Raw genomic sequence first — 27,437 nt, 5'->3', positions numbered from 1 at the left:
ACTGACCGTATATGCTATATCGTGTTTCTTACACGCTTCGTCTAATGGATTCACGCCTCGATCTCCTCTCGATAATCTCTTTTCCAACTTGGTACCCGGTCCACAAAAATTATATCCTGGCAAATGAAGTTCTATCGGAAGTTTATCTATCAACTTGTTAAAAAATCCTCGACCAATTCGTTTGCCTGTCAAACGATAACTGTTACGATTAGGTTCTAACAAATTCATTTTATAATTTCACTCCTTCTTCCTTTTCTTCACAGTTAAAAACTAGAAATGAAGCTCTGCTGTTGTGCTTTAAGCTTTTATTCCTTTTAAATATTTTACAAAAACAGTTTTGCTCTTAATTTATACTTAAATCTATTAATATTATTATTATTATTCAGCTACACTTAAATCTACTAATACCTATCCTAAAAATTAATCGTTACTCAGTTAAAAACATTTCGATTACTCTACAATGCTAAAACGTTCTTGATATATGTTTAATCTATAATCTACATCTAAATATTTTTCTAATAACTTATTTACGTTTCTTATCCTAGTCTTAAATCTAATTCCGTCCAACATCTTTTCTTCCCAGTCACTTATCCTTGATTGTCTGTAAGCAAACGTCCAAGTGTGCATTCGGTACACTCTATTTTTCGATTCGCAAAACGTCACTTTTTTTTCCATTTTATTCACTTCACATCTTCATTAATGCGTGCAAATCTAAATCCAGTAATATCTTATCCATACCGTATACGAGCAGTTCTTTAGTTACGCACAAATGTTCACTTGGTGCACCGTTTGAAGCAACCAATATATTCGATTTTATATCACCTTGCATTGTTGATACCACATCGATCACGCTATCGTAATAATTTTTATATTCCATACACTTTAATACTTCTACCCTACTCGAAACTAAATCGCTAAGTTTCCACAATTCGTGTAACGAGTCGTAAGCCAGGTAAAATATTTCTGACCCCCTTTCCATTTTCAACACTTTTCGTACATTTTCTATCCATTGGCTGCTGCAGGTCACGCCGCTTACAACGAAATGTGGTGGTGTCGATAAATCACCAACAAAACTATTCATAATCAATTGTCTGCTATTAATCACATTTTTCCATTCGTCTTCGGTAAAAGTTATGCATTGTCCTTTTCCCATTAATCTTATAACCGGATCAAAATGTAGATTGGCAGACATGCCAACCGATATCCATTTCGTTCGACTTTTATTTAAATAATATGTACTCTCGGAGAATAATGGCGCTTGATTACCTTTTTGGAGATTATTTTTCACTGCTTCATTTAATACTACGTTACTTGTGAAAGGTAACTTTCCACAATTTTCTACATAATGTTGTTGATTGCTAGGAAATACGTACTCCGCTAAGTCGGAAGGCAACAAATTAATTCCATCGAATACCACATCCTTTTTTCTTTGATTATCACTTCCTAGCGACACATTTGTTGCAGTTGTCTCATTACAATTACCCTCCATTTTGATGTTTCGGGCAGGTTTTTTATTTTCACCCTTTTCAAATGAATTTACAGCAGCTCTCTTAGTTGGACATTTGGGGTTCGGTCTGGTTGCCACTAAACATCAATATTATTGTTTACATTAGTACATTATCTACTTGTATTACATTTGAATTACTTACTCGTTACGTTAAAAATCCTCTGTACTAAATGCACCAAAAATCTACACGATATTTTTAATATGTACTAAATACACAAAAACCTTACTCTGAAGCACAACACTCTGCGGTACAACTTCGACCAACGTTTGTATTTATAGCAATACATAAGGTTGCTGGTGGGGGGAGTAATATTTTACATCATTACCGAATATATCTATTATACATGTTCTAACATGTCATTATATCGTGAGACGTCAGACAAAACGCATGACAAATTTATTAAGAAGCTCTTAAAAAATATCTCGCAGGTGGATCATGACTCATCTACTACTAACAAGTTAGTTGTCCTCCTCAAACCTGTCCTCCCAAAAAATTTGCCGATTCAAGAACCTCCTCGCATATTCTTAAATACCTGTACACCTTTACATAATAAAATAAAAAATATCTCGCAGGTAAGTTATGACTCACTTGTTTGTATACCTACATGTCTCAAAACCGTATACCTTTGTGTATAATAATAAATTAAGAGATATATCGAAAACATTAACAGTTCATTGAGAAGCGTCGAAGGATAAACATAGTAATTGTTTTCATCTAGGTAAACAGGTTACATATAAATTTTTAATAACATAACCTAAATAAAGATAAATTTTTAATAAAGATAAATTTTTAATAATTTCGTCAAAATAACATGACCTTCTCAAGTTAATTGACCTCCTCCTCTCTTCATCGAATCTCCTCCGACCCTCAAAAGAATCGCCGATTCAAGAACCTCCTCTCCTCATCGAACCTCCTCTGACCCCCAAAAAATTTGCCGATTCAAGAACCTCCTCCTAGAACGCAGGTTCGAGGAGGAGGTTCTTGAATCGGCGAATCTATACTACTCAGTCTGCGTCCAGTTTGTCCGATATATATACTATTACATTCTTCACATACAATTTTATAAACACCACTTTCCTGGAGAATTTTTGTATTATTATTTAGGCGATGGTTGGATAGTAAGTTGTGTATTGTATTTTTATTGCTATAGGCCACTGTTATTTCGTATTTCGAGAATTGAAACGTATTGATAGACATCATTTCATAAAAAATATTATTCTTGCTTAGGTGGAAGGTTTTGCTCTATTCTTTTTGCGATTATCTGACCGATTAATTTGGGTGATGGTGCTACACCCAAATTAAGCCTTGGCGATCTCCAGAGGTTTTGTGTCCTTTTTTGACGTGTGGCCATTAACCTCTCCTACCCTTCTACTAACCACGCCAGATATTGTACAACTGATGCTGGCACTGACGGCTTAGCGTCCCCTCCGTGTAAGGCAGTAGTATTAATTTTGACCTGAATTTACCTGTTTGTTAGGTAACTGTAAGTAAGATTGATCAGGTGTGGGGGATATTATGAGGTGATCGTTTTATCCAATCATCAATCCAAGCAGTATCAAATGCCTTCTCTAGGTTTAGGGATACCAAGGTGGTATAGGAACGTCTGTTGGAGTTGCCGATGGTATCGGTGATGATTCGGGTGATTTCATGCGTGATGAAGTAGTGAGATTAATATCCGAATTGATGATTAAGAATGCAGTTATAAATTTGCGTGTAACTTTTCAGGCGTTCTGGTATTTTTTCTATTACTTTTGAAAGTGCTGGCAGGAGTAACTGGTGGGGTTAGAAGGAACTTTGCCTGGCTTGTGTATTGGGACTATGGTAGCGATTTGCCATGACCCGGGGAAGAGTTGAAATTTAAGAATGCGGCGAAAGATGTACATAAGTTGTACACTCGTTTTTTTGCGACGGTGATGAAGAAATATGTTTTATATACCGTCCGGGTCGGAGGCTTTGCAAGATTTTAGAGGTTTGATAATTAATTTGACTACCGGAGGGGTTATGAGAGGTGTACGAATGTGGTGATGTATTCCTGGTCGGGCATGGAGTTTGGCGTAGCTTTGTGTATATCCATGTAGTGGTAGATGAGTTCGTTATTGTTTACTAGTGCGGGAATAGGTTTAAATTTGTTTTTGATTTTCCTGACCTCGTTGAGTATGAAGTTATCGTTGGGGTTTAGAGCGAATAGTTTTTGTTTCCAAAGGTTATATTTGTGAGCTTTAAGCACTGAGTGGATATCTTGGTAGATAGAAGTTTCCTGCGGAGAGGTTATGGGTTAGTTGGAATAGTCGGCGATGGGAGTTACGGTTCTTGATGAATACCATAAGGACTGGCGGTGAACGGTAGTCGGGTTTTTTTAATTAATTTTCGTCCTCTGCGGGAGATTCGATGATGGGGGTTGGAAACCAGTCGTTGTCCAGGTAGTGTGTAGGGTTTTTTTAGGCCAGCACGAAGGCGTTGTAGGATTCGTTGTACTGATGGATTGTGGGGCTTTTTGTGTTATTATTGTTTCAACCCCAGGATACGTGTCCGGTTATACTCACTAAGGACGATGATTTTATTGTAGCGGCCTAGGAGTTGGTCTAGATCGGTTATATAAATAAAAAATACTGTAGGGTTGCTGCTGATTGACGGAAATTTTTTAATTAGGATTGCCATTTCACGGGCTCTACGGGTGTGGTCTTTGCGGTACATGACGAAACAGGGGATGAAAATGTTATCTGTTGCTATTAGCTTTGTCTCGTTAACAAGCAGGATATCTACTTTAAGACGATTAAGAAATTCGATGATTTCCATTTGGGGATGAGGCTATTGAAGTTAAATGGGACGAGGATTCAGTTTCTTGAATTGGAAAAGTTGGTCATTAGCTGTTGAGTAACTTAGTAGGCAACCGGGGAAGCGGCTTTTCGCAAACTGAGAAAGGAAGGATTTAAGGGTGTTAAGGACCGTACTTACGTTTATTTGGTTGTTAATCTGCTGCATGATATCAGCGATGTCCTGGAACTCAGAACCTGTTGGGATTAAATCCTATTGATCTTGTGGATGTCATCGTGCTCTTTGACGATATCTTCTACTTCAATTTCATTGGGGAGACAGTCGAGGACAAAAGCCTTCTCTCGTTCTCCTTTGGGGGTGTGGATATGAAACACGGTTTTTTCGCGACTCAGGAAGTTGATGAGGGTATAGATTAAGAAGCGCACTTACTTTTATCAGGTTATTGATCTGCTGCATATCAGCAATCTTCTGGAATTCAGAATCTTTTGGGAGTTAATCTTTTTGCGTCGTTATTCTGAGTCTTGCGAGAGCGACGGAGCAGTAGCGCTTAATGTCCTGGAGAGTAGGGCGGGGAATCCCAACCGGTTGATTTACCGAGGCTGGGGCTGGGGCCTATCTTTACTTATCTGCTCTCTATCAGCTTTCTTTATAGATTAACATGAGTTTGGTTACGACTCAGTTATAAGATATCATGTTTTGTTTCAGATAGTTGTTGAATACTTCTTTCAATATTATTATCATATGGTTTCCTCCTGCTTTTATTTCCTCATTCCTTATCTCATTCTAAGCCTCCAGTTTTGTCTTCCTTCAGTATTGATATTACATTACTTATTTCTTCCATTATTATGTCTATTTATTCTCCTCTGTTTTAGTTTCTACAAGGCGTCATAAAAGTCCGGGAGCCTACATTTGTGAATTTGTCCGGGAGTAGCTCCCTACTCGCCATATTGGAACTTCCTCGAATTTACCGTGTGTCGGTCCTGTTGGTCGATTGAAAAGTTTTTTTTTCGACTGACCCTCCAACCAGACAGTTTCAGGTAGATGGGGCAAACAACGACATTTTAGTCGTTGTGCGTCGAAAACCTAAGAAACAAGGCTATTTCACCCGAACATATGTGTAGTAACAAAAACAAATTGTTAATTCTTTCATACATTTTATCGGATTAATGTTATGTCAGTATGTCGGCTGTGAAAATAGAAAAGGATAGGATTGATATTACCGGTGGTGCTGCGAGAATGTATGATTAAAATGGTTGATGAAAATAGTGATTTTTCGGTAAGTTTTACACTTTTCCATACTTTTTTTTAATTTGTAACGCCTTATTTAAGTTTTTTCCCATCGATTAACAAAAATTGTCGATTTTTAAGCGACACGACGATTCTTGAATTATACCTTTTTTATTTACCTTATATTTCACTAAAAAAAAAGTAAGTGCAAATGTTCTTCAACTTTCATGAGAATAGTGTGTACCGATTTTATTGTTAACGTGTTACGTATAAGAATGAACGAACGAAAACCCTACTCTTAGTAGATTCTTCGATATTTGAATATAACAAACAACATTGTGTTTTTTAATGGTAGTAAGTTATAATATGTAGTTAAGATAAGTTCGTTCCAACCAAACAACCGTACAAATTTGACCTATTCCTGTACGCGTACACGACTAATTCACGACTTTATTTTGCGCAATACTATACCAATCCACTATCTACAACACAATGTATTTAACAGAACACACGAGTTTCATCTTCCATCTTCCATTTCATCTTCGTACTTCCACTTCTTTGTGATACTATCCGCAGAATCGTCACTTTTAACACGCCTTTTAGCCTTTGCCTTTCTGTAGCAATCTTTTAAATCACTCCATTTTTTTACAATATTGAATTGAAAAAGACAATATTGGACATGTTGATTCATTCGTTAGTTTGGCATTTAGCTACCGATTAAGGGAGTCAACAGTTCGAAACATTGTTTATGAAGTTTGTACTGAAATTTGCTCGAAATTTCACTCCATTGTTATGCTATCACCAACAACGATACAGTGCCGAAACATAGAAAAAGATTTTTGTACGAAATGGAACTACTCAAACTGTATAGGTGCTTTGGATGGGAAGCATGTTTTGACGGAAACCCATCAAACAGTGGGTCAACTTATTTTAATGATAAAAAAGTATTCGGTGTTATCCTGATGGTGCTAGTCGATGCTGACTTAAGATTTATTACCATCGATGTTGAGGCTTATGGTAAGAACAGTAATGGAGAAGTTCTCAAAAATTCAGCACTAGGAAGAGCTTTAAATGGTGGTACATTGAATGAACCTTGACCAAAAAAGTTGTCTGGAAGTAATATTTTAATGCGTCATGTAATTGTAGGAGATGAAGCTTTTCCTCTAACTACAAATCTCATGCGTCCATATACTGGACTACAATTCCGAAAAAATAACAAGAAAAAAATTTACAATTACCTACATAGCAGAGCTAGACGATGTAGCGAAAATACCTATGGTCTACTTTCTAAAAAGTTTAGGATATTTTTCAAAAAATTATACGTTACTTCTGAACACCTCAACAAAATAATTATAGCAGCTACTTGCTTGCACAAGTTTTTAAGAAATGATAAATGTTCGTGGCAACCTGATGAACTACAGCAAACAGAAGTATCAGAAGGTTTAGAAGTTTAACCGTATTAGAAATATGCGAGACAATTTATACTCGTGATACGATGAATGTTCTAGATAAATTCTCAGAATATTTCAATACCTACGCCTGAAGGACTTGTTCCTTGGAGAAATGAACGGATTCAGAGAGGTCGAAGATAACTCCAATAATATGTATTATTATATAAAAAATGTAGTCGTATTATAACAATAAATAAGGTTACAATGCAATATTAGGTACTTACCCGGTATTTTCATTTCACGAGAAATTTCTTCTCACGCGTTTTCTTTCATTTCTTGATTGTGATAAAAATTATCACGTATCAAATATAACCTTAAAATGAACAGACAGGATTTGCGGAAACCTATAGAGACATGAAGTTTGGCATAAATATTATTCAAACATTAACAAAAACGCTGTATAAGCCGAGTTCGAAGTATCCACCCTTCGCCTTCACATAGGGCCACTGACGCTTGAGGGTCGCAGTCAGTGTGACAGAGAAGTACTCAACATCGAGATCATCCCATGCCTTCTACAGTGCGCGCTTCAGATTGTCGAGATGAGTCGACACACAGGTTACCGTGTGGTCGGTAAATTCCAGGAGGTTCCAATATGGCGAGTAGGGAGCTACTCCCGGACAAATTCACAAATTTAGGCTCCCGAACTTTAACATTCAGATCCACACGGGCCAAGCAGGTAGGTGGTAAATGAAGACGTTTTAGGGCCGGTTCTTCAGTCGCTAGATAAACTCCAGTTAAGTAAATCTCGATATAACTTGAAAAGTCAATTCTCGTCAGTTTAAAGATCGATATATCGAGAACCGTCCGATGAAAAAAAATGCGGTTAGCTTTGTTGTATTCACTGAACATTTCTACGTAACATATGTGAATTTGAAAATTTTCGACTCAGCGGTTTTCCTAAAATCGCGAGTTAAATGAAAAAAGTAACCTATTTTTGATGGTGCCGGCAACTTTGTCCACTTTGCGATTTTTTTTCTCAAAAACTATCCGACGAAAAGTTCAAATTTGAACAGGTGGTACCCTGATGTGTTCTTAATGATGTGCATATTTAATTTTTTCGATATCCCATATAGTTTCGCCGAAAATCGCGGTTTAGTAAGATGCGGTATAGTCGAAAACGGATGGTTGGATTTTAACGCGGTTTTAACCAAAATATGGTAAATAATTGTGTTTGTCGAATCCTGTTATTGGATTTTCAAAGTTTTGTCTCCATAATTTTTTTAGAACAATTTACGCGAGCTATAAATTAAAAAGAAACAGAAATAAGCCATGCGGGGTGAGAGGAGTTCCATTCAGCTGGAAAAAGTGGTGCTGGTTGTGTTCCAGACTGGCTTCGACGTGGCGTACTGGAATCTGAAGGGATTCCGGTAGTTCCGTCTCAGAATGTATCATAACAGACGCTCAAGACGCATTTCGCGCCCTGGAATATTTTTCGTATAATTATTTGGTATATTTTTGTAATATTTATTTATTTCATTTTACCTTCGCGCGTATTTTTTTCAATATCTTACAATATATTACATGGTATATGCGTGAATGGTAAAGGTAAAGTGAAATAAACAAATACTACAGAAAAATACAAATACAGTAGATTCCGCTTAATCGGACCACATTTGTTCGAACGCGATTTGGTCAAAATAAGTGGCTGACCCCTTTATCCATACTATACGCAAAATGTTGGTTTTACATCAAACTATAAATAACTAAATAAGTGCACAAATTGATAAGTAGATAATTAGTATTACCAGTTGAATACTCTGATAATAATTAATAATAATTTTATTTATTAAAATATAAACGAAGGTAAGATTCTTAAGACAAAACTAATAAAACAAGAAATATTATTGCAGTCTACTAAAATGTTAGTGATCTAATTTTCTATATTCGTCTAGTGTTGTTTGACGAATAGATTTTGAAGCATTTTTGTAGATAAAGTCTTCGCATAAATTTAGCGAGGCAATAGGACTTTCTGACAGCCATCTTGCAGGAAATACCGCCGCAATTTACTGACACTATATTTTGCCTCTTTATGAGTGATTGTATGGACTTCCATATCATCTGTCGCCTCATCTGTTTCTTCAACGACTTCTACAACTGACTTATCTGCGAATTCTCTAATAATCTCGTCTTCATAATTACTTTCGTCTTGATTGACACACTCAAGCGCATCGTCAATATATCGTCACTGTCAGCAATTTTATCATCTTCTCGAGTGTCATCGTTATTGTCAGAATACAATTTAAATCCGCAATGCCCAAAACAATTACGTATTGTATCGCTCTTGACTTCACTCCAACTGTCAGCTATAAAGTGAATAGCTGGAAAATATTTATCTTTGCGCTTACTTCTGTTGAGGTTGACGACAACGATAATATGTTTTCCTCTATCTTGTCGATTATGTAGGTTGTTAATTTTTACGACACAATATTTTAAGATTCTTAATAACTCCCATATTCAAGGGCTGCGTTATTGCCGTCGTATTAGGTGGTAAGAACTGAATTCTTATGTTTTGTAGATCATTCACTGGAGGGTGTGCTGCGCAATTATCGACCATTAAAATGATCTTTCTTTATTTTTTTGGTCAATTCTTTATCCCAAGTTTCTAGGTAACGCTTAAAAATCTCCGCGGTTATCCAAACATTTCGGTTGGATTCGTATTGTACAGGTAAAGAAATCCATCCTTAATCTTTTAAAGCAACGCGGCTTTGCTGCTTTACCAATTACTAATAGTTTCCGTTTATCAGTACCGGACATGTTGGAACAACATAACACTGTTACTCGATCTAACGCTTTTTATGACCAGCTAATATTGTATGTTTGTACACAAGAAAACCATCAGGTGTTGCACGACAAAACAAACCTATTTCATCAGAGTTATAGATGTTATCCGGATCATATAATCTTAAGAGGTTTGGTAAATCTTCTTTCCATTTTTCTGCCGTCTCAACATTAGAACTGTTCTTTTCGCCGTGCGCCTTTTTACATTTAATTCCATGTCTGACCTTCCATCGAGATAACCACCCATCAGTTGCTTTAAAATTCTCATGACCTGGTAGCCTTTTAGCAAAATTGTCTGCTTTTTCTTTTAGTATTGTACCACTCATTCTGAACCTCGACTAATAACCGTTGCGAACCATCGGTTAAGCGCTTCGTCTATGTGAGGAGTTTTACCTCCATGCTTTCGTTTTCGTGAGGAATTTTTATTTGTAGTTTGCCATTAATCACCAATCTTATTTTTTTTCCTTCATCAACCGTAAAAGAGTTGATTTTGGCACTCCAGTTATCTGACACAACTCTCGTTGGATGATATTAGGCGGTTGATTTTTAATTTTATTTAATATTTCTATTTTTGTGCTAATGTTAGGGGTCTTGACGTGGCATTTTTTCCACACACTCCCTTTTAGTCTTTAAAAAGATTCTACTGATGTGTGAACGACTTAAAGTAATCGTACTGACTTCACTTTCCACTACTCGTGCACATTAACACATACAAACTTGTCCCTTCACTAACAGAATGGTGGGGACAAGTAAAACCGTGCGCTCCGATTAAGCGGAATGTTGGACCGATTAAGTGGATCAACTTATAAGAGTAATTGATTTTGTTTTTGGCGATTTGGTCCATATAAACGGCTGGTCCGTTTATCCAGTGGTCCAATAAAGCGGCATCTACTGTATATAATATATTGATACGTTCTGATGCAAGGTCTACCGGAATCCCTTCAGACTAGACTTCAGTACGCCACGTCGAAGCCAGCCTGGAACATACACCAGCACCATCTTTTCCAACTGAACGGAACCCCTCTCTCCCCGCATGGCTTATTTCTGTTTCTTTTTAATTTATAGCTCGCGTAAATTATTCTAAAAAAATTAAAGAGACAAAACTTTGAAAAACCCATAACAGGATTCGACAAACACAATTATTTACCACATTTTGGTTAAAACCGCGTTAAAATCCAACCAGCCGTTTTCGACTATACCGCATCTTACTAAACCGCGATTTTCCGCGAAACTATATGGAATATCGAAAAAATTAAATATGCACATCATTAAGAACACATCAGGATACCACCTGTTCAAATTTGAATTTTTTTCGTCGGATAGTTTTTGAGAAAAAAAATCGCGAAATGGACAAAGTTACCGGCACCGTCAAAAATCGACTACTTTTTCATTTAACTTGCGATTTTAGGAAAACCGCGGAGTCGAAAATTTTCAAATTCACCTATGTCACATAGAAATGTTCAGTGAATACAACAAAGCTAACCGCAATTTTTTTCATCGGACGGTTCTCGATATATCGATCTTTAAACTGAAGAAAATTGACTTTTCAAGTTATACCGAGATTTATTTAACCGGAGTTTATCTAGCGACTGAAGAACCGGTCCTTAGTCATTGTACGTAGAAAACCAAAGGAACAAGGGTACTTTAACCCGAAAATATGCGTTATAGTATCAAAAAGTTTCATTTTTACTTACTGGTGTTATTGGTGTTGTGTGCGTGCATGTGGAAAAAACAATTAATAGGACCAATGTTAAATCGAAAATACATTGTTAGCGTTGTTGTTGACGTCACATGACATTTTTCGGTAAATTTATCAGTTTTCGTTGATTTTTAAGTGACAAGATATTTGGAAAAGTCAATAAAAAAATTGACTGTAATTAAATGATTTTCTAGTGTTACAACAGTACCTTTGATTCGTATTAATATTTTGATATTACACGTCATGTTTAAAATGTATATACATACATAATATATCATATATTATTTGATATTGAATTATGTTGATACATTTACACAACCGCAGATATCGATATTTCATTATTCCACTATATTTTTTGTGGCGCTGAGAAGGGCCGTTTTGTTAATATGGAGTGGCCAAGTTGTAATTAAATTAAGGTTTTTTTCTCGGTCTTCTTAGGTAACAAAACAGCTTGAATGTTCGGAAGTACACCTCCTTGAGCAATCGTCACTCTGGATAGTAATTTATTTAATTCTTCGTCGTTACGTATTGCGACTTGTAAATGTCTAAGGATGATACGGGTCTTTTTGTTGTCTCTCGCAGCGTTACCGGCCAACTGGAGAACTTCGGCTGCCAAATACTCCATTACGGCCGCCAAATATACGGGAGCTCCAACTCCTACGCGTTCCGCGTAATTGATCTTCCTCAACAATCGGTTAATACGACCAACAGGAAATTGTAATCTTGCACGACTGGATCTGGACTTTGCTTTCCCTTTAACTTTACCACTTTTTCCTCGCCCGACATGGCTTAGTTGACTTGATAACGAGCCGAAAACTTCAACAAAATGTTTCAATGCAAACGATAGCGTTGTTGATAACGTTTCAATACAGAGCGGAACGCAGGTTCTTCAAATATATACAGGGTGTTTCAGGTTTTTGTAGCAGGACTTTAACAGTCGATAGATCATTTAAGACAGCGTTTCTCAACCTGTGGTACGCGTACCCCCAGGGGGAAACCCCCACGTGAAATGGTCTCAAGGGGTACGCGTAAAAAAAGATGTAATGGCGGACTAAGTAAAGAGAAAAGATAAAAAGCTGTTGTAATAAATGGCATTTCCATCCAAATAACATTTAATTATGACAAATCAAAATAAGTAATTGTTTTCTGAATGATGCCGAGTATTTTTATTACACAAAACGACAATAACTTAAAACCTACTTTATTTAAATTTTGAACCATTACCATAAAATTATAATTTGAAAAACTACTTGCGCCGCCATCTAACAATGGGTAGCCTAAGCGGTGGATGAACAATTATTACAGTATTTATCCTGGTGTGTTAGGAAGGGTCCCCGAACTGTCTCTGTATTTTTATTATCGTAATATTCTTTTGAATCAGTTCCCAGTTTGCTCTCAAAGTGAAGAGTGCTCTACTTACTTTTCTAATTATTGTAACTTGTTTTTTTAAACATGGATCAATGGTTAAAATTTGGCACTCTTAAAAAAAGAAAAATTACTGGTTTGGTAAGTGATCCTCCATCATCGAGTACCAGTCCTTGTGAGGAGCAACCTAAGGAGAAGTTGCCGCGTGTCAGCCAAATTAAGCTTCCAGTTCCAGTTCTCCAACCGACAAAAGTAAGAAAATATAGTGAAGAGTATTTGTCCTATGGATTTTCATTCACAATTATTGATAGCATCCCTAGACCTGAGCGTGTTGTTTGTGGGGAAGTACTATCTAACGGTAGTATGAAACCTTCATTACTTAGTCGCCATTTGCAAACCAAACACGTAGATTTCAAAGATAAAGGTCTGGCCTTTTTTAAGCGTTTGCTCGAAAATAAAAATAAGTCGAATATAGACACGTACTTAACTTCTGGTTGTACCAATGAAGATGCTGTTGAGGCCTCCTATCGCATCAGTTACCGTATCGCCAGAAATGGTAAAAATCACACGATTGGTGAAAATTTGATTTTGTCCAGCTTTAAAGACGCAGTTGTTTGCATGTTCGGTAATGAGTATGTTCAGAAAATTAATGCTATTCCTCTCTCCAATGATACTGTGTCTCGTAGAATCAAGGAAATTTCTGCTAATATGGAGGAGACGTTGATAAAGGAAATCAATCACAGTCAATATTTTTCCATTCAGGTTGATGAGAGTACTGATGTAGCACAATTTGCTGTTTTGATGGTTATTGCAAGATACTTGAAAGGAAATGAATTTGTAGAAGGACATTTGCTTTGTCATCTTCTTTCCGAACGCACGACAGGTGCAGATATTTTTCATGCCATTGATTCCTACTTTACTAGAAAGGGAATAAAGTGGTCAAAATGTTGTGGATTATGTACTGACGGTGGTAAATCTATGTCAGGTTGTTATTCTGGTCTCCTGGGATGTGTCAAAGCAGTAGCTCCTTTAGTACAGTGGACACATTGTTGCATTCATCGACAAGCTCTTGCATCAAAGTGCCTTCCTACTAGTATGAAAGATGTTTTGGACGATTCAGTAAAAGTGGTCAATTTCATCAAATCCCACCACACGAATTCAAGGTTATTCTCTTCATTATGTCAAGAAATGGGTAGTATTCACAAAACCCTACTCCTTCATACTGAGGTTCGATGGCTATCTCGGGGTAAAGTTCTTACACGTTTGAACTTAGGCATGAAGTCAAAGTGTTCCTTGAGAACCACCCTTTCCGACTTTCATTTAAATTTGATGATCATGAATGGCTTCAAAGCCTTGCATACATGTCCGATATCTTTTCGAAATTAAACCAGCTAAATTTGTCTCTTCAAAACAGTGCAGTAACTGTATTCCAAGTTACAGACAAAATTGAGTCTTCGTTAGAAAACTAGAATTTTGGAAATTATGTATTGAGAAAAACCAATCTGAAGTTTTTGAAACATTACACGATTTTCTCTCTGAAACGGATGCTCATGTATCTCTAGAAATTAAGAAGCAAATTATACAACATCTGAATGGACTGAAGGCTGCTTTCGACAAATATTTCCCCAAACGTAGAACAGACGATTACTGGATTTGGTACCCTTTCACTGAAAGGCTTTCAGTGAAAAGTATTTCGAGTGTGCATCTCTATCACTTCAAGAAAAAGTTAACTTGATCGAACTGAAAATGGATTCTTCACTTAAGCAAGAATTTGAAAAGAAATCCCTCATTTCATTCTGGGCTGACTTGAAAGAAGAATATCCTGAATTATTTAACAAAGCAATAACTATTTTGTTACCGTTCACAAGCACCGTACTAGTGGAGAGAGCTTTTTTGTCCTATACTTGTTTAAAAAATAAGTACAGGAACAGACTTGCCAGTGTAAGTTCGAACCTGAGACTATATTTATCATCTTCCGATCCAGATTTCAAATTACTGAGTGCTGCCAAACAGCCTCAAGGTTCTCATTAACGTGCATCTTACATATTTACATTTTTTAGTTTAACTAAATGTGTATAATTAGTATATAATATGCATTATTTTGTAACAACTGGTAGAAATAAAAATATTTCAGTGTTATAGACTTATAGAGTTATTACTGTACCTATATGTACATATTAGTAATTATAATATGCATATCATGGAGAAGGGGTACGTGGAGCACTGATGATAGGTCAGGGGGTACGCGAGTAAAAAAAGGTTGAGAAACGCTACTGTAAGGTGTTAGATTTACCTCCTTCGAGGATATTTTTAACTAAAACAAGATTAGTTTAACTATGTATAAAGAGTTCAGAATATCCGTAAAGGTGTCCTTTCAACAACATAAAATCAGTTAATTAACAATTATCATTAGTCGCATTCCTCCACCTTATGTATAACCTATAACTACGTTTTAGGAGGAATTTAACTACACTTGGCAATTTATATTTGTTAAATTTCTAACTCCGTAAAATTAGTCTCCGAAACAGATGGTCGCGAGGGAACTTCCAGATTTAGTAGTGAAAAAGAGTTAAATTTAGGTCCATGTTTTTAACAGTGTATGTGACAGCATAGTGTTATCGCACTTAAATTTTGCGGATTGCTTGTATTATCCGTTTTTGTCTTGTGTACTTAAGTCTAAAATTCAAAAAGTTCAAAACTCCTGTATATAAGACTATTGTTTGGGTTGAAGCGAAGGGACCATGTAAGTCAGAGTTGCCAGATGAAAATTTTGTTTTTCACCAGAGGTCGCTTTAAAAAATCACCAGATTTCACCAGATCGTCTGACCTTGACTACGCCTCCACTTAAAAAAGACAAATTTCCCTACCTCGGTACACAAATAATTATTATTGTACTTTTTCAGATTTTCTGTTTACAATTAATAATAAATTTGCGATACCTAGAATATTTATAATACTGGGTTTAATACTACAACGCAATTACAATAAAACAAATTGTTCATAAATAGCTTTTATTTAAAATATGAATATAAGTTAACAAAATAAAACTCAAAGTAAGTTAACAACAATATGTTAACAGCACAAAACTCAAATACAAATGAAATCGCATACATAAACTACTTGTCTGTGTACATTAACGAAGAATGTTTTTTAAAACACCATCTGTAACCTCAAAATTAAAACACGACTGATTCCAGATATGTATTCCAGATGTTTCAATGGAAAGCCTATTTCTAATTTTCGTTTTGTCTAAATTAATTGTACTGAAAAGCGCTCAACACAAGCACTGCTGTGTGGTAAAACCAACAGTGCACTAACAAATTTATGCAGTTCTGAACAAAGCTGTGTACCGTCACCTTTCTGAAGATTACAAACTTTTTTCCAAAATTGCAAAGTTTCTAGACTGCTATCTATTTCAGCACTACTCTGAAGCAATCTCCATTCTCTATCTAAATTATTGATATCTACAACTAAATGAGGGAAAAAAGTTGTTACGGGTCCCAATGAATTTACTAACAGTTTACTACTTACATTGTAAGTAGTAAACTGTCGGAAATCGGCTGGATGGACATGCAGTCGCGACGTTTGGCGCACTCGGCATTGTTGTTTCGCAATGCGGTCACCAAGGAGAAACCTGCATATTTGTATGATAAAATTACCTTCCGCTCGGACGTGCACAATCTTAATATAAGATTTAAACGTACGATAGCGCTGCCCATACACAGAACTGAATTCTTTAAAAACAGTTTTACCTATCAAATTAGTAAAATATTTAATGATATTATTATGAATGTTGGAGTGTGCTCGTCTGAGTGGCAGTTTAAGAGGCGATTAAGGACAGTGTTAATACAGGGACACGGGAATCTGTAGAAGTAGGAGGGGGCGACATATTTCATATTTTTCTTTTGTTTGCATCTTATGCATATTATTATTATTGTTATTATTATTAAAATGTTTTAAAAATTTTTGAAATAAATTACAAAACCTTTAACTATAAAATGTAGACTCAGCAAATTAATTAATATGTAATACTTTAAATTGATTACTCTTTTGTAAGCATCAGAATTGTACAAACCTTTGGGTGAAATACATTTACATGTAGTTGGGAAGAAGCTCTTTTATTAAAAACCTAGAAACCTTCAACGATATCCTTCACTATCAATTCGACGAACAGCTCTTTGTCAATAGATGTTGTCATTTCAAAAAGCTCCCACTTAGTAGTAATTAATATATTATATATAAGTTTTTTTACCATGGCTAAGAGAATGTTTTTGCAAATATTCACAGAAATAGTACCAGTAGCTTTCCATATACATATAGACATAGCTCGTCGTGGCAAACCCTGTACATATGTTTTGTCATTAAAAAGTCCAGCTCACAATAAAAAGTTGTCCTCTTTTCCATAGTAATTTTGAAAATTACCTACAAGAAATAAAATAATAAAAAACAATTTTTTCGAACACAGTACTTAGCGACCGTCAAAACGATAGTTTTTTGTCAACAGGACGTAATAGTTATTTATATTACAAGTGGGCTAGAAACATAATTACATAATTATTAGAGTCTTTTAAGTCTTTTATCTACGACTGCTTGGATAAGTCATCATTACCGCACTCATTTGAGGTGATTTGAGTTACGTAATGAAGTTCATTACCGCACTGGTTTCATTACGTAACGCATTTTTAGCCTAATCAGAACAGACTTAATTTATTGAATTAAGTATATCACACGTGGGCTAGAGCATAATTACAGTACTCGTGTGATTACACGATTCGGTCTACGACCTCGTCGTGCAATTCTCCACACTCGTACAGTAATTAAGTTTCTAGCCCACTTGTAATATAAATAACTATTACGTTCAGCATGTGTACTGCTACGACAATCAAGGAATTTGATACTATTAATTGTTAATTTATTTTTATGAACAAAATAATCAAATTCTCGAACGATTCACGAACTTTCGTTCTCAAATGCAAAAATTTCATTTCGCTATCTTGTATCAAAAATAACTATTTAAATCATCATTTCGTTCATTTTTAAATCGCATTTACGACTAACAGTAATTGATTTGTATCTATATAGACAAACAAATTATCTGCAATTTAACCAATAGCTTGAAACCCGATTAAATAAAATTTTGCATAATTACGCCGTTTATTTTGTTTTTACATGAATTCGTGTATAAATTATTTAAATATCCAAACCTTTGCTTCATTCAGTGTCAAGTTATTGTTAGAGTTCTCTAACATTAAACAAAACAGTGACAATAATTTAAAACATGCTTAAAGATGGAGTTATATGTTTACCAAATGAAAATCAATCGGCACGAATTAAGGAGGAATTGGGTGAAACTATCGAAAGACTCAAAAATCGTGTTCAATTAATTAATGAATGGTTAAAACATCAAAATCATTTACCGAACGAAATCGGTGAGTACTTTTTTTTTACTTTAACCTAATCCTATAAACAAAAATTACAGATGAAAAATTACTTGAAAACTTTATCCGTTTATGCAAATTCGACGTCGGAAAAATCAAGAAAAAATTAGACCTTTATTTTATTTCCAGAGAAAAGTTTAAATTGTTTTACGAAAACCGCGAAATGACTCGAGAGTATTTACAAAAAATTTATATTTCAAAGTAAGATTTTATTTAAATTTATTTTTTAATTAATATCAATTTTTTTTGTGAAGATTTTTGTGTTATTTACCAAATTTAACGGAAAAGGGTTACAGAGTGTTTATAACTCAACCAGAAGATGTCGACGATTTAAATTTCAATTCAGTCCTAAAATACGGAACGATTCTATGTAACAAATTAACTTATTAATAACATTTAAAGTAATATTTCTCTTTACAGTCGACTATTTATTACACGAAGATTTAAGTTCCGGTGTTATAGCAATCCACGATCTTAAAAACGTAACCGCTTCTTTAATGACTAAAGTAGATTTAGTTTCTGTGCGTAATTATATTAAAATGTACTTCGATGTGTTACCATTTCGGATAAGAAATGTACACATTTTAAATGCACACCCAGTAGTAACACCATTTATAGTCATTTTAAAAGCGATTTTATCGCCAAAGTTAAAAGAGAGAGTAAGTTTTCGTTTTTAAATAATACAATATAACATTCTGCTTTCCTAGCTTATGATCCATAAAAATATTGACGATTTGTACAAGGAGGTCCCCAAAGATCTTCTTCCTCGTGATATTGGAGGAACAAATAGGACAATGGAGGAATTATCGGCGAATTGGGAAATATTAACCACCGAAAACTCAACGTTTAAATCAAAATTGGATGCAATTAAACTGTATGGGCCTGTACCAAATCGAGAGGATTATTTTAAAAGCGAATATGGTGTTGATGGTAGCTTTCGACGATTAGCAATAGATTGAATTTAGAACTGTAGTATTAAATATTTATTGATGATTTAAAAAATGCCGATTTATTGCGATATCCATACATACTGTTCACAGGGAAGTTAAAATCTTGTAATAATAAAAAATTATGTTAATAAAAATGGTTTATATATAATGCAATTCTAATCAAATATTGTATACAACAAATTTTGATTGTATGTATATTTATTGGGATAACCTAAACATGTTGATTTATACCGGGTGAGGCATTTAAATTGAGAATTGTGTTGTAGTGTAATAATAACAAATTGTTAAGTAGGTTAAGATAGTTAATAGTAAGCACTAAATGACGCATGTTAGGTATTGTGTAGCACGTCGTGTAACTTAAGTGTTGTCAATAAATGCAGTAATTAAGAGAAGCTATTATGCGTTTATTCTAACCCGGAGATCCCATCATTTTACACCATCATCACCAACCATTACATGGCGACCCTGCCAGGAGCTTGCCCCTGAGCTTTAAGAATATTATAAGATTGAAAATGGGAAAACATCATAGCAGAGAGTCGAATACAAACCAGGAATTAACCGAAAATGGTGCAGTTAATGCAAACTTCTTGGTGCAAAAAAATAAAATTAAGATGGATGATGATGTTACTGTAATATTCTATATAATGTTCATTATGATGGTGATTACTTTCGTGTTACGCCTGGTGAAAGCTTATACACACCATGTAAAAAGAAGAACCTTAAGAAGAGCCGCATCCAGAGCTGAAGTTTAACGCTCTTCACATCCCCACGTCCCTATTCAATTATCATCGAAGGAAAGTTGTGCAGTGGAAGATAAAGTGCAATAAAAGCAATTAAAGGTTATTAGTGAAAGTTATCCTTATGTCAACCAAGAAGTGGACAGAGTTAGAAGAAGAGTTATTGTTATTTCATAAGAACTTAAAGAAAGATTCAGTTGAAAGAAGAACTAATATAGAATTACTCAATCGAAAGGTAGGAAAACTAAATCAATTGGAAAATAAATTTATTGCTTTAAGGAAAGAGTTTAGTAGTAGTGCTCATGATTCAGTTTTAGTTCAAGAAGTTAAAATATATGTAGATAAAATTGTTAAACTTATAGATAATATTAGGGCAACATTAGAAGATAGATTAGAATATTGTCAAAATCAGATAAAAGGATCAGAACCAAACAATTTTAAAATGTCGGAAAAGTTTGATCTTAGAACCGTAGCGTGTATGCTACCTGTTATGGACGGTACTGAAGCCGTAACGAAACGCCTCATAGAAGCTATTGAGCTTTACGATTCACTTTTAGATGCTGCAGCCAAAGTTTTGTTAACGACTTACGTTAACGCCAAGTGCAAAAATTAGATTAAAAACCGCGTATCCCTCTAATACAGATTTAGTTAGAGATATAAGCAGTTATTGTTTAACTAAACAGTCTGCCAGTTCTTTGTCACATAAATTAAATACTTCCAGACAGGCCGGAAAGTCAATAGATGAGTTTGGCAAAGAGGTGGAGGATTTATTGGTTAATCTTACTATTAGTCAGGCTGATGGCGACGTAGAAACAATGAAAGTTTTAACCACCGTTAATGAAAATATTGCTATTAGTGCTTTTGCAGCAGGTTTACATAATAGTGAACTCCGTGCCATAGTAAAAGCGAGAAATTATTCGTCATTGGGTGACGCTATAAGAGGAGCAAAAGACGAAGAGCCGTCAAGATCCTCAAATGTCTTTTACATGCGTGGACGAGGTAATTTTCGTTCAACGAATCGACGACAGTCGCAAAGTCATTTCAATCCAAGATCAAATACTCAATTTAGAAGTAATTATAATAACGATAATAATAATAATAGAGGTAGAAATAATTATTATTACAACAATAGTCGTGGTAAAACTCCAAATCAAAATTTTAGAGAGAATTCATTTAGTCGAAGGAGAAATTTTAATAATATTCAAAACCGCTCTAACGATCGTTCAAATGGAGGTCGTATAGGCTACCTCTGCTGAAACAAATCAGTCAGAACAGCATCCATTAGCAACCACGGATGATAGGTTTTTTCGTGTCTGATAGAAACATTTTAGTCTCAGATGTTAATAAAAATTTAAATGAATTAAGTTTTATTAGTTTGGGGTATAATGGTATAAATCTTTTATTTTTATTAGATACAGGGGCATCGGTTAGTATTATTTTTAAGGAATATTTATCTGGTCAAGAGCAAATAAAAAATAACAATATGAAAATAAAAGGATTAGCGGGATCAACAAACTCTGAAGGAATTGTAAACTTGCCTTTGGAGGTGTCTTGTTTTTCGTTAAGTCATGATTTTTTTATTATTGAGTCGTTTGACAGTAGTATGCAAGGAATATTGGGATTAGGTTTTATTCAAAAGTATTTCGGAATTATCGATTACGAAACATATGAATTAAAGTTAAATGTAAACGATGACATCCTTTGTTTGCCAATTCAGTCAACACAGCAAAGTTACACAAAAATTCCAGCACGATGTGAAATAGTGCGATATTGCTCAATTGACTCAAATGAAGAATGCGTTGTTTTGGCTGAGGAGGTGTGTAAAGGTGTTTTCGTAGCAAGCAGTTTATGTCAAATTCCAAATTAATTTTTATGAAATTGCTGAATACTAGAGAAGACGATGTTGTATTAAAAAATTTTAAACCAAAAGTAGACCATCTTAAATATTATGAAATTTGTCAATTTGCTAAAAATGATACCCATAATGTAGAGCGAGCCGATAAACTTCTAGATTTAATTCGGACAACTCACTTAAATGAGGAAGAAAAGAATTCTGTGCAACGTATTTGCGCTAAACATTCAGATATTTTTCACTTGGAGGGTGACAAATTGAATACATCAAATATTTATAAACAATCAATCCGGTTACATGAAAAGGTGTTACTTTCATATGTCAAACCTTACAGATTGCCAAACGCGCAAAAGCAGGAAGTTCAACATCAAGTACCTAATATGCTGACTCAAGGAATTATTGAGGAAGCATCATCAGAGTGGTCATCACCCTTATTAATTGTTCCAAAGAAAGTTGATCAAAATGGTAATAGAAAATGGAGAGTTGTTATTGATTATAGATTGTTAAATCAGAAAATTCAAGACGATAAGTTTCCTTTGCCATCAATAACAGAAATTTTAGATTCTCTTTCAGGAGCAATTTATTTCTCTCATTTAGATCTTGCTCAAGGTTATTACCAGATCGAGTTAGATCCTAACAGTCGACCCTATACCGCGTTTACAACTGATCGCGTACAATATCAGATGACTCGTCTCCCCATGGGATTTAAACTAAGTCCAAATGCATTTTCGCGTGCTATGACAATAGCAATGGCTGGTTGAAATTATGAAAATTATTTCATTTATTTAGATGATTTAATTGTTTTTGGAAATAATTTAAATAAACATAATTTAAACTTTAATTATGTAAAAGTGTTCAATAGATTACGTAAGGTAAAATTATAATTAAATCCGAACAAGTGTGAATTCTTGAAAAAGGAAATTCTGTATTTAGGTCATACCATTTCGGCTAGTGGTGTGGCACGCGATAAGGAAAAAATAATTGCCATTCAAAAATATCCAATTCCGAAAAATTCCGATGATGTAAAAGATTTGTAGCTTTTGCAAATTATTACAGAAAATTTATTAAGAATTTTGCTCATATAACCATACCTTTAAATAAGTTAACAAGAAAAAAGAAAATATTTTTTCTTTAAAAACCGATGCGTCGGGTTATCCAATTGGTGCAGTGTTATCAAATGGTGATGATAAACCCATTGCATATGCCAGTAGATCTTTAAATAAAGCCAAGCGTAACAATTATACTATCGAAAAAGAACTTTTGGCCATTGTTTGGGCAGTTAAATTTTTTCGTCCACACTTGTACTCACGAAAATTCGTTTTATATACAGATCATAAACCACTGGTGTACCTGTTTGGGATGACAAACCCATCCAGTAGACTTACCAAATTTCGTCTGGTTCTAGAAGAATATGATTTTACTATTAAATACATTAAGGGTAAAGATAATGTTGCTGCAGATGCATTATCAAGAATAGAAATCACTTCTGAAGAACTCAAAAAAATTAATGTGAATATGACTCAGGCGATATATGCTATTACTAGAGCACAATCGACAAAAATTAATACCGATGTAGACACAAAAAACGTACCGCTCTCTCGGCTTGATCACCCAGGAGTAGTGGAACTTATTAAACGTCCAAAAAAATTTTGTCTTTTACGAATAATTTCAGAGAAAGAATTTATGAAAGAAACAAAGAATCGTACGATAAATTTAAATAAAAAGCGCGTGGTATACCAAAAAGAAGAAAATATTATGTATTTACTAAAAAATTCTCGATCATCGTCAGCACTCGAAGCGTCGGTGAGAGAATTATTAATTGCATGCAAAGAAAATAATGTTAAAGAATTAACAATTATAAAAGACGATAAGCGCGCAGAAATTCGTGAAATATTACGGAATTCCAAAGAATTAAACAAAAACGATATAAAACTCACTGTAGTAAAAATCTGTTTGAAATATACGACAAAGAGAAACAACAAATCATTTTAAACGATTACCACATGTTACCCACAGGAGGACATGCTGGAATAAATAGAATGTTTAATAATATAAAGAAAACATACTTTTGGTCAGGACTGAGGAAAGATATCGAAGCATTTGTTAAAAAATGTGACGATTGTCAAAAATTCAAACGCTCAAAACATAATATCGAGCCAATGAGTATCACAACCAAGCTTCCACATCCTTTCAAAAAATTCACTTAGATCTTATAGGTCCATTATCAATGGATGAATGTGAAAACAAGTATGCGTTAACACTACAATGTGATTTAACTAAATACGTTGAGTGTTATCCGTTAAAAAATAAAGAAGCTGTAACGGTTGCTAAAGCACTGGTAGATAATTTCATATTACGATATGGTATTCCAACTGAAATTTTATCAGATCAAGGTACAGAATTTATTGCTTCTACGTTAAAAGATGCCTGTAAATTTCTTCAGATAAAGCAGTTATTTTCTACGGCGTATCATCATCAAACGCTAGGTTCTTTAGAAAATTCGCATAAGTCGTTAGGGGCATTTATTCGTATTCAAATTGCAAAATATCCGAATACGTGGAGTCATTGGTTACCGTATTGGTGTTTTTCATACAATAACAGTGTTCATACAGAAACGCAATTCACCCCGTATGAATTAGTTTTCGCAAAATCAGCATTACTACCATCAAACACAAAAAATTGTGTCGATCCTGTTTATAATTATGACAATTACCCAATACAGTTGAAATATAGACTTCAACAAGCTTGGGCAGATGCAGAACAAAATTTGAATGCATCTAAATATAATCGAAAAATAAAATACGACCAAAAAAGTAATCCATTAGATTATAAGGTAGGAGATAAGGTTTTATTACGAAATGAAGCTGTTCAAAGTATGAATCATTGTATAATGGTCCGTATAAAATTGTAAAAGTTAGTTCACCAAATGTAGTAATTAATATTAATGGTAAATGTATTGAAGTACATAAAAACAGAATAAAATTGTATAACAAATAAATAAAAAAAAAAAATTAGTTTATAAGAAAAAATTTTTTTTCAAGCGGTTAGGAGGAATTGTTAAGTAGGTTAAGATATCGCTCAGAAAGGTCATCGCTCGGAAAGAGAGTACACTCAAGCTACTGAAAGGTGACACGTCGTGTAACTTAAGTGTTGTCAATAAATGCAGTAATTAAGAGAAGCTACTATGCGTTTATTCTAACCCGGAGATCCCATCATTTTACACCATCATCACCAACCATTACAGTGTTGCAGAAGCGTCATCTAGGTCTTTCAATTGTTAAGTAAGCTTTTTTAATTGGATACATATACAGGGTCGTTCAGATTTTAATCGGGAAACTTTACTGGGACATAATAGTTGCCAAACAACCCATATCAGTCAAAATTTCCCTTAGCTACAAATTTATTAGTTAGGTTTAATTAATAATCAATATTTTATAAAAAGTCGGTTTGCGGTTGCACGCGTTTTCGTCGGCTCCGTAAGTTTGAGTGGTTTTTTTTGGATTGTTGGTGCGTATTTGGATTATTTCTGATAACAATCGATATTTTATCTTGCGGTGAGTAGGGTGTTTCGCTTTTCGTAACCGTGGAACGGACGTATGTGAAGTTAGCCCCCAATTAGATAGGATTTTACATGTATAGTATTTTGATTATAACTATAGTCGTGCCGTCGAATCTGTGCAGTGGTAAATCACCGTGACAGGTATTTACAAAAAAAGGGCTGATCGGTTCCTTCTTTATGTAACCGCCTATTCCCACCAGGGTCTATAAGGCGCAGCTACACTATACGAGAATAAACCATCCATTACAGTCAGATAAGAATTTGAAAAAATTAATGTATTATTTGCAAAACAAATATAGTTAAAAGGTTTATTTATTAATTTTATCCTGAATTAATTATTAATTTAGGATAAAACGATGAATAATTTTAATTAGGTTAAACTCAGGAAACCAATTAAGATAGTTAATAGCAAACAAATGCAGGGCTTTCTTTGTTAATTTTACCTGGAAATTTGCAGGTTAAACTCAGAAAACCAATTAAGATAGTTAATAATAAACAAGTGTAGGGCTTTCTTTGCTAATTTTACCTGGCAATTTGTAGGTTAAACTCAGAAAACCAATTAAGATTGTTAACAACAAACAAGTGAAAGGTTTTCTTTGTTAATTTTACCTGGAAATTTGTAGGTCTATCCAAGAGCAACAATTGATATTGCTAACAACAAAGATATAATATATACAAATATTTACAATATTTACAAATAAACCAATTACTCTTAAAAAACTAAACTCTTAAAACAAAGAGACGGAAACAAATCACACTTAAACAGTAATATAGTTATATTAATATAATACAAGAGTTAAGCAACTCTATTGTCAATCTAAGAATACTACAATAAATACTACTGCAATAAATATGAATTTATTAAAAAAAAAAACAACACTTACAAATATCTTCGTCATACGAAGTTGACGTTGCGTTTTCTTTAACAAGATGCAGTAGCTCACTTTTTAACATGACTTGAAGACCGCATATCGAAGGTAAGATAAATAAGGCACGCATTGCGTTCGCTCAGTGCAGAAGGGCCGTTAGGACCTCCTGGGGTTTAACGCCCAAAATATCCCTGTGGATGTACACTGCAGTGATATGTCCAATGTTAACTTACGGCACCGTAAACTGGTGGCCAAGAGTTAGAAATAAAACGATTGTTTTGAAACTACAAAAATTGCAACGTCTGGCTTGTCTCTACGTTACTGGCTCGATGATAACCACTCGAACAACAGCAATGGAGAATGTACCGTGCCTTCCTTCTCTTAATTATCACGTAGAGGAGGTGGTGATAGCAACAATGATCCGGCTGCGAGCGGTTAACGATAAATGACTCTATAAATCGACTAGCCAGCTATGGGAGGAGGCATGTAGCAAACAGCCGCTGTTGAATGGCAGGGTAGATACGATTCCAATGCGTTTTATCTTCGAACGACCGTATGAAATAAAGGTAGGACAACAATCCATGCCTGACGAGACTGTCCTCCAATTATGGGTGGACGGATTCTCTCGATCTTTAATTACGGTGATGTATTATATGGCCCTTGTATTGATAATATTCACAAGGTAAGAATTCAAAGAGTTCAGAATGCGTGCTTACGTTTTATTTATGGCATTAGGAAATATGCGAGTATCTCATACACCTTAAAATGGGTGGGCTGGTTGAATATGTCACGTCGTAGGGCTCTTCACTCTGCTTGCCTCTACCATAAGGTTCTGACTACCAAATGTCCACCATATTTATACAACAAAATTCAATTTCGAACAGACGTTCATAATATTAATATTAGGCACAGACATACGTTAACAATACCCCAGCATCGACTGGAAATTTTTAAAAGATCTTTCACGTATTGCGTGCCTAATTTGTTGAATAACTGTCCACTTTCGGTCTTGCAGGAATCTGAGCGGGTTTTCAGGGTGATATATAGGTCTGAGTTATTGAATGAGCAGAATTGTGATGACATATGAATCAATTTTTTTTTTTTTTTTTTGTTTTTTCTCTTTTTTCTTTCTTTTATTGTTTTTTCGTGTTTCTTCTCCTTTCCTTGTCTTAGCTCTTCTTATTTACTAGAAAGCTAGTCTTACTATTATGTATAATTGGTATTAATTT

At 34.6% G+C, this 27,437-nt stretch overlaps 4 protein-coding genes across 4 annotated transcripts; 2 read left to right on the top strand and 2 right to left on the bottom strand.

The window, feature by feature from the left end:
• Positions 1–598: 598 nt before the first annotated feature.
• On the bottom strand, positions 599–1,754 carry LOC139432287 (uncharacterized). Its single transcript, XM_071200775.1, has 2 exons — positions 1,650–1,754; positions 599–1,584 (listed from the first exon to the last, which is right to left on the bottom strand). Coding segments are annotated over exons 1-2 (900 nt in total). The 5' UTR covers positions 1,651–1,754; the 3' UTR covers positions 599–685.
• A 7,990-nt stretch (positions 1,755–9,744) lies between these two features.
• On the bottom strand, positions 9,745–10,065 carry LOC139432295 (tigger transposable element-derived protein 6-like). The gene has a single exon (XM_071200788.1). The coding sequence runs from the start codon at positions 10,063–10,065 to the stop codon at positions 9,745–9,747; it is 321 nt and encodes a 106-aa protein (XP_071056889.1).
• A 2,825-nt stretch (positions 10,066–12,890) lies between these two features.
• On the top strand, positions 12,891–15,376 carry LOC111420321 (zinc finger BED domain-containing protein 5-like). The gene is made up of 2 exons (XM_071200787.1): positions 12,891–13,922; positions 15,320–15,376. Exons 1-2 carry the CDS (start codon positions 12,891–12,893, stop codon positions 15,374–15,376), a joined length of 1,089 nt encoding a protein of 362 aa, XP_071056888.1.
• Positions 15,377–18,011: 2,635 nt separating this feature from the next.
• LOC111420344 (retinol-binding protein pinta-like) lies at positions 18,012–19,273 on the top strand. Its single transcript, XM_023053318.2, has 5 exons — positions 18,012–18,232; positions 18,283–18,442; positions 18,496–18,611; positions 18,662–18,900; positions 18,949–19,273. Exons 1-5 carry the CDS (start codon positions 18,082–18,084, stop codon positions 19,198–19,200), a joined length of 918 nt encoding a protein of 305 aa, XP_022909086.2. The 5' UTR covers positions 18,012–18,081; the 3' UTR covers positions 19,201–19,273.
• The last annotated feature ends 8,164 nt before the right edge of the window (positions 19,274–27,437 follow it).

Source organism: Onthophagus taurus, unplaced genomic scaffold (genome assembly GCF_036711975.1).
Source record: "Onthophagus taurus isolate NC unplaced genomic scaffold, IU_Otau_3.0 ScKx7SY_14, whole genome shotgun sequence".
NCBI lineage: Eukaryota > Metazoa > Arthropoda > Insecta > Coleoptera > Scarabaeidae > Onthophagus > Onthophagus taurus.
Note: the sequence above shows the minus strand (reverse complement) of the source record. Positions and strands in the feature narration are given on the sequence as shown.